Source organism: Misgurnus anguillicaudatus, chromosome 22 (assembly GCF_027580225.2).
Source record: "Misgurnus anguillicaudatus chromosome 22, ASM2758022v2, whole genome shotgun sequence".
Classification (NCBI taxonomy): domain Eukaryota; kingdom Metazoa; phylum Chordata; class Actinopteri; order Cypriniformes; family Cobitidae; genus Misgurnus; species Misgurnus anguillicaudatus.
This window is the reverse complement of record NC_073358.2, coordinates 32333932-32342472: the sequence shown is the minus strand read 5'-3', so window position 1 is coordinate 32342472 and position 8541 is coordinate 32333932. Positions and strand designations below refer to the sequence as shown.

Here is an 8541-nt window from a genome sequence, read left to right as displayed (position 1 = left end):
TAATACGAACCTATTTTACCCCATTTAAGTCCAATATTATATGTGTCTCAACGAAAATACACACAATATTATTTAAATATTATTTAAAAGCCTGTAAAAAAATAATTTTTCCCTTATGAAAATTAACAATGGTTTTACTACAGTTAAAACCAAAAAAACATGGTTACAGTAAAACCATGGTAACCACAAAATAACCATGGCTTTCAAAAACCACAGTTAAACCATGGTTAGTGTAGTAAAACCATGGTTTTCCTGATAGTAATCAATGCACCAAAAAAAAAATGGTTACTACAACTTTACACCAATAAAATCATGGTTAATTTCATAAGGGTTGTGGCACATAAAGTGCAAATCTGTCATAAGGCTTATTTAAAGGTTATTTTTTAGATATGATTGTATTGTGTAGGCATAAAATGCACTATGATAATATTCACTATATTTTACTTATTTTACTTCTGCTCCTTTGGCTGACCCTGTTTAGTTTTAGGACTTTCCTTGTATGACACTGTGTCCCCGTCTTTTTTAACATTTACTGATAGCTGATACATTAATGAACCCTCTTTTAATTGTGAAGCTTCCTTACAGTCCTTACAGATTTTCAATAATGTTGTGTAATGCTTTTCAGTACACTACACTAAGAATGATCATTCATTTGCATTGGACAGAAGTGGAGAATAGAAATGTTACATTAGTGTCAATAGTAACATGTTCTAATATGTCCTGTATCATAATTTAACCAAATATCTCAATTTCCCTTTTGCTCAAGAATGATAGCTCAGGAGAGCAGCTACAAAAGGCCCATTTTAAAGAAAAAAAGGTGATTTAGAAAAAGATCAACTATAGATCAAATGTAGAGAGGGGGCTAAGGATCTGAAGTGCATGTTTGAGAAATAAATATTATACTATGAAATATATATTTATAATTTCATTTCATTGTGTACATGATTCTAACTGATAATAGAAAATCTCTGACCACTATGCCATGTCTGTGATTCAATAGTGATTCACCTAATGAAGTCTGTGCTTCACCTGTGTCACTCTGTGGGTCAGTGTTAAATCATGTCTGTGCTTCACGCGTGTCACTCTGTGGGTCAGTGTTAAATCATGTCTGTGCTTCATGGGTGTCATTCTGTGGGTCAGGTTAGCACATGCCTATCAGAGACTGCATGCAGGGGTAACTTCTGTCCCTCAGTAATTATTATTATGATAGGCATCATGTGTTTTCTATTTGTTATACCCATTTACTGTAACATTGCCACATTGTCACTTAAGTAACATATGTTAAGATTATCTTAATATATCTCAATAATGACAATGTATTTGCACACACATTTATTAGAACTTTAGATTCATCTCAAATTATCTAGTAAGTGCAAGATAAGGGTTATTAATGATTGACAAAATTGATATGGAAATGTATTTTATTGTTAACATTAATTAACTGATGGAATTGTGTTTCATCCACTGATATTTGGAGATATAATTATAATGAACATAATTAAATGTATAGTATTTAGTTCGAATACAAATATGAATACATTTTTATTAGTAATGGACATAATTAAATGTATAGTAATTAGTCCAATCACAAATATCAATCCATGTTATTAAAATACTTTTTTTAAGACAGCAATAAATATTCGCGACTGTAAATGTAATAAAATAAAATAAATGCTTTAACATTGTAATATTATGCTAAATAAATGCTTCCACGCCCGCTGCACGCTCATCATATGTACACGCATGCGCAGACATCCTCCAAAGCCTCGTTTTGAACTTACCCTGCAACATAACCTGCTCCGGAGCAGGTTACCTTCACAGAGTCAGTTGCTATGGTTACTTACATAACCCAAAAGTTACCTCCGTTTTTGGAACCGAAAGTAGAGGTTATCCCTTTACTTACTCCTAAACTTACCCGGGTAAGTCACATAACATGCTTTCTGGAATACCCCCCAGTTGTGAGATTGCACCAGTTTTGGCCACAAGTTTTGTGATTGCAATACCAGTTTTGGCCACAATCCTACATTCTGTGTCTTTAAGTAACTTTTTTATTTTATGAGGCATCCCTCTCTTTTAAATGCTGGTAAGGATTTTAATGGCTAAATATTTTTAACCTGTTGTTTTGAACAATTAAGACGGTGCCACATTTAATTATTTTAACTCTTTCGCCGCCATTGATGAGATCTCGTCAATCAAGAGAAAACGCTTCCCCGCCAATGACGAGTATTTCCGTCTTTCCGCAATACTTTTAATACTTCCGCAAATTTTTAAACCCGGAAGTATTGCCCTATGGCAAGCTGCTGCATGTCCGTGTCTGTTTTAAAGACCGCTCTGAATGGGATCTTTATGAAAAGTCCGTCACAAAAATGGAATTATCTAATCTTTTTGCTCAAAATGTGTTGTTTTTGCAGAAACCTACCCATATTCAAAAGCTGATTACAAAAGAACTACTGAAGGTAGGATGAAAGGTTTTTTGTTTAAAAGCAGAGGGTCTGTTCTTTCATTTGGTATATTGTATGTTTATAAATTTGAGGAAAAAACATTTTCTGGAAGGCATTAAACTTTTGTGAAAATCATGAAAAATGCTGGCGCTGGCTGGCAACTTTTTTAAAAAACGCTGGCGGCGAAAGAGTTAATGGCTTCATCGACAGGGCTTCTCCTAGTCCCAGACTAAATGCTGTTTGAGCTGCATTAATTTTAAATACCTTTCACTGACATATCATAACATATATCAGTACCATTGTTTTGTCTCAAAAGGCACACCAGTATAGTTTTTTGTAAGATTTGTTTGTAAAAACTACTTAAATAACTAAGGCCTAGTCCTGGATTCATCTAAACCCTGTATGGGTCTGTGAAACCGCCCCTTAATGTCATGCTCGGGTAAATTACCTTCATGGTTTAAGAGACGTACTTCAAGTTTCACTTTCAGTTTTGCAAATGATGAGACAGATCTGTATTTGCATGACATGGCAGCATAACGGTGATGCAGCAGTAGTTGTGAGAGCTTCTTGAGACACAACAACCAGTGCTCATGATACATTTCATCTTGTTTAACTTTTGGACATGTCAAAAGGTAGAGTAAGGTGCTGCAAGTTTTTTGCATTTAGCTAATTACTGTAAAACACAAACTAACTAAAAACTATCGCAATATATTTAACCTTTTTGCATTTCCTGGGCCTTCACTTAATATGGTTCTTCTGTGAGGGGCACTGTAATGTGTACAAGCTTCTACATTTACTTATTTAGCAGATGCTTTTATCCAATCTTTTTCAATGACTTCTGTCTTCTATGTTAACCAATGTCATGCAAAGAACAAGTTAGCGGGAAGAACATTCAGCTCAGTGAGGAGCAGCTGCAACAGATAGAGCAGAACAGACGTGCTGCTCTCAAAAGACTGGCCAACCGAAACGTACCTGTGCCTGTTGGTGAAAGCTGGCGGAGACAAATTGGGACAGAGTTTACAAAGCCTTACTTTACAAAGGTAAGTGATGCTCCGTATGAAGGGGCATTATAATTATAATGCCCATGAAAATCTTAAGTCAAAATGTTAATGATACTTAACCTGTTCTTGTTATGTGTTCAGCTTATGTCATTTGTTGCAATGGAGAGGAAATGCTTTACAGTCTATCCCAGCCCTGAGCAGGTGTTTAGTTGGACAACTCTGGGTGCAATTGAAGATGTAAGTTCCTTAATATTGTAAAAAAGGAGGAAGTATATGAAAGATATATCCCATGCAATGCTGGTTGTTTGTTTCAGAATATGTGTGATTATTACAGGTGAAAGTTGTCATTCTTGGACAAGACCCCTATCACCACGCAGGTCAGGCCCATGGTTTAGCCTTCAGTGTGCTGAAGCATAAACCTCCTCCTCCAAGGTAAGCACTGTAAAATGCAGTAATATCTGTACAATAGCTGTTAAAGGCGGAGTCCATGATGTTTGAAAGCCAATGTTGATATTTGAAATCACCTAAACAAACACGCCCCTACCCCAATAGAATCTGGACCTTCTGTTGATAGACCCGCCCCACACATACGCAACCCGGCATTTGATTTGATTTGATTGGCTATAAGTGTGTTTTGGTAGTCGGCCCGTCTCCTTTTCCAACGCGTTTTTCAAACATCGTGGACTCCGCCTTTAAAAGGTATTGAACTGTAAAAAAAATATATGATTTAGTCATCTCACAAAAGCAAGGGCCAAAAGTTTCCCAACTTAAGGGCATTTTAAGATTTATGAGGGCACTTGTTCCACATTTATTTAAAATATTTCAATGAGTGAACAGACTGTTTTGTTGATAACCACTAGGCGGCATAAGGCGACCTATATAATTAAGCCCAGTCTAATGACATACAGGTACGAAGATGGAGTGGAGGCATAGCCTACGGTTTTTTAACATGAGGATTGATAGCATGCTGGAAATATGTTTCATTGTTTTGGGGTCTGTTATGCCTGTTTGAAGATATGGATTATGAACAGTTATTCTTGGAAAATGTTAATATAGAGCAATAAAGAACATATTATTCACAACTTCATGGACCATTTAATCATGAGTTAAATACTTGCTTATTCCATTCCCCAACAACACGGCTTAATAAAACATTTTTAAAACTTAGTTAATTTTAAATACAAAAATATGTTATGACAATGCCAGTGGCGGCTCGTGACCTCTCATCCGAGGGGCGCGAATTCAAAATAAGTGTTCGGAGTATCATGTGTGTGGTTCCCTTTTCCAAAACATGTGTCATGGGTGTGAAGAGATCATGTGTGCATCACGTGCTCCGCCAAAACAAGTGCCCGCTGCACTAGCGTCGAAACCGTTTATGATAAAAGAGACGCTCATGTTCCAAAAGGCACTACCTTAACATTAAACTCTGATTAGGCATGAGATTATGCGAGTATCTGGCAAACATGATCGTCTCTTTTATCATAAACCCCCTGACGCGTCTGCAGCAGGCACTTATTTTGGCATGACACGTGATGCACACACGATCTCTCAAAGCGCAGAACACATATTTTGAAATTACGTACCACACACATGACGGGCTACATACATGTTGTGACGAACTTCGCATCGTGCGCCCTCAGAAAAAGAAGTCACCAGCCGCCACTGGACAATGCACAGGATTATTCAGAACAATTCAGTATGCTTTTTTGTTAAAGGGCACATATTATGCCAAATCCACTTTTACTAGGTGTTTGTACATAAATTTGTGTTGGCACTGTGTAAACAATACCACCTTACAATGAAAAAAATTCCACCCTCTCCTTTTTCTTTAAATCCCCATTAAACCAAAGCACTCTCTTTAGACACACAGAAAAAAGTTTTGTTGAATTTGCTTAATTTTATTATGGCAAGAAGATGCACACAATTAATTTATCTAACTCCAGTTGAGTGTGAGTGTGCTTATAAAATATAAGTACACTTAATTGATAAATTATAAGTAATTTCAGATTAATTATATTCATAATTATTTTGAGTAGAATTTACTAAATTTTTTATGTTCAGTACACTAAAATTAATTATGTGCAACCAGATCAATTGAATGGTTTGATTTCTAAAGTAAAGTCCAATCGTTTTTAATCTCTTATTCTATCTTATAAAACGGTTAGTTCCAATCCCCGATTCCGATTGGTCAATAGGTGTGCCCCACTCACGATAAAACACTGCTATGACCGCTTCACCCAACGGCTCTATTTAATATCACTGCGCCCTTAGCAACACCCTTAGCAACACATAAACATATAATGAGACAAAGTCTGAGAACAGTTTGTTGTTTTTATTTGAGCTTTCATGTTGTTGTTCGCAGTCAGGGACTATTTTTTCTAGCGGAAGGAAAGCTTTTATTGATTTAACTTCATTGATTTAGCTTCGTGTCGTGCCTAACAACGCCCTTCAGCCGTTACTTATTCACGATACAGCACAGCCTCTCGTACCTTATTGCTTACTTAACTTTCCACATTTAACTGCCACATTATGTTAAGCAAGTAAGAAGAGACTCCGTAGGTCTCAGTACTGGCATAAGCACAGTTACTGCTTACATCATGATTTTCATCGTGTCACCTATTGTCTATACACAAGCAGCACTCTTCTGAATCATGGTTACCACAAAACTCAAAACAGAAACAGAAAGATAAATGAACATTAAACACTAACAAGTCTTTATTTTTTGTTAAAAACACAAAAATAGCCTTTTTATTTCAAAATTTACTCTCTAAATGCAGTCCCATGCAAAGCATGCTGGGAAGTACAAGCCCACTGCCTAGGTAGTTATATTTACTTAAATAATTCAAGTAGTTTCAACACAAAATTTCCTTCTTACAAATTTGGGTGGATTTTATGTGATAAAATTAAGTGAAATGTACTTAATAATTGGTTAATTTAGAATTACTAAAATTTTTTGTGTTATTTTTCCTTTTTTTACTAGAATATAATAATTTTTTTAAAGTTAAATTTACTAAGGCACAGAATCCGCGCCCATGGCTACTGACTGACTGGTTAATTTTACCCAAAAGCTTTCCTAAATGTGTTTGTTAGCACATTGTAGCGCTAATGTGGCTAAAGATACTATTGTCTCAGACTGTATTCACAGGAAACAGATCTATTTTAACTTTTTTGCTTCCACCCAAATACAGGCATTTTGGACACGCTCACAAGTGAAATCACGATCCCATCCTTCATGCAAACCGCCTAATCTAAATAGAATCATATCGTGTACCTACCCTTTGACCCTTTCATACCCTTTTGCCTCCCGCACCTGTTTCCATTTCATGGAAAAGCAGTATCGATGACGGTTTGGGTTTTTGCTCTTTGCTGATCCAGACAGTTTTTGTCGTTGTTGTTTCAAAAATTGTTTTTCAAGTTTAGCAGAAAAGTTTGTTTGCTGCTGTTTGCTGGCCATTCTCCCTTTGTTTACAGAGCGGATGCAAACTCGCTGATAATGTATGATGTCTGCGCGAACAGGGTGCACAGTGCTATGCAAAAACATGTTGACAAAGGAAAAGGAAAAATTGCATCTTTCCAATTATTTTATTTGGTCCGAGGCAACAATTGATTATACATTTCTTGGTCCTATGCCTTTCAAAGAGGACATATTTTTATAGACGTTTCAGCAGTAACAACATAAACAAATGCTTTCGTGCAACACACGTAACTTACATTAAACTCCGCTAAGAATCAATAACGACAAAGTTCTTTTAGAGTAGTTTATTATAACAAGTAAACGTTGCTGTTTAAAATGTGCATTATAATGTATACAATGTTAACTACAAACCGGCTGCAAAATCTCCCTTCACATAGTGGTGATTCATGATCGCCGTCTCCCCTCGTATTTAGGAAACCAAAACATTTGTTAGTTTCGACGAGGTATTTGTTCCAAAGTTCATTTTAGCCACTAGTCAGACAATTAAACAAACAGAAACCGGAAGTAAAGTTCCGACCAGATGCGTAACCGCGACAACGCATGAAGACGTCTATAAAAATACATTTAGACAACTTGCTATCAAGATGTAAGAAAACTTTTAACCAGCATAACTAAAAATGTTTCTGCATCAAATCAGCTACACTGCCTTTAAATATCTGTTTTATTCAGTTGCATTTGTGACCTTGTCTTGCAGCTCTAGAAGAGAAGTTAAAGTTTTGTATTTATTTGTTTGTTGACTTTCTGATTTGCTCATTGATTTTAGTTTGGAAAACATATTTATGGAGCTGGCAAAAGACATTGCTGGCTTCCAGCCCCCAGGCCATGGAGACCTCACAGAATGGGCGAAACAGGGTCAGTATTTACAGATCAGCTGTATTGAGTAATGCATCAATGTGCATCACGTTTTCAAGTAGCATGTCATGACCTTACAACATCAGGGTCGTAGGTTACATTTTTTATTTTAATGTGTCATACATTTTTTTCCCACTATAGGTGTTCTTCTACTAAATTCGGTGTTGACAGTGAGGGCTCATCAGCCCACCTCTCATGAGGGTCAAGGCTGGGAACTCTTTACAGATGCTGTGGTCCTGTGGCTCAGCAGCAATCTCAATGGTCTGGTGTTTCTGCTATGGGGCTCATATGCTCAGAGGAAAGGCAAAGTAATTGACAGAGTAAGTGGATTGAAAAATAATTACTGACTGTACTGTATTTTCTCAGAAATAATAATGAGTGTAAGATTTGACAAGAATGTCTGGCTGTTTTCAGAAGCGTCATCACGTCCTTGAGACTTCCCATCCTTCACCGTACTCTGCCCATTTGGGATTCTTTGGATGTAGACACTTCTCCAAAGCAAACACGTTACTTAAAGCATCAGGGAAGAAACCAGTTGATTGGAAAGCCCTTTAGGGTGTGACACACCACAACATCAACAAAGAACTAGCGCTGAGGTAACCTGACCCTTTAATAGAGCGTTCTGTTATTTATTCCTATTGAACATGAAACAGTATTGTATAGCTTTCTGGGTAATTATAAAATTGGATCACAGATGCCCTGTTGTACTATTACCTGAATGCAGCTTATTACATTATTTGGAAATAATAATAACAACAAAATCTTTTGAAAA

General features: G+C 36.5%; 1 protein-coding gene across 1 annotated transcript; it reads left to right on the top strand.

Moving 5' to 3' along the window:
* Nucleotides 1–2561: 2561 nt before the first annotated feature.
* Nucleotides 2562–8324, top strand: ungb (uracil DNA glycosylase b). The gene is made up of 7 exons (XM_055199484.2): nt 2562–3073; nt 3312–3481; nt 3584–3679; nt 3777–3874; nt 7681–7769; nt 7911–8089; nt 8184–8324. Exons 1-7 carry the CDS (start codon nt 3064–3066, stop codon nt 8322–8324), a joined length of 783 nt encoding a protein of 260 aa, XP_055055459.2. The 5' UTR covers nt 2562–3063.
* Nucleotides 8325–8541: the final 217 nt, after the last annotated feature.

What these genes read in the sequence shown, in the direction of transcription:
- ungb (XM_055199484.2), top strand. An exon ending in CATAAACCTCCTCCTCCAAG is followed by an intron (nt 3,875 to 7,680) that starts GTAAGCACTGTA and finishes CATTGATTTTAG; the next exon opens with TTTGGAAAACATATTTATGG. An exon ending in CACAGAATGGGCGAAACAGG is followed by an intron (nt 7,770 to 7,910) that starts GTCAGTATTTAC and finishes TTCCCACTATAG; the next exon opens with GTGTTCTTCTACTAAATTCG.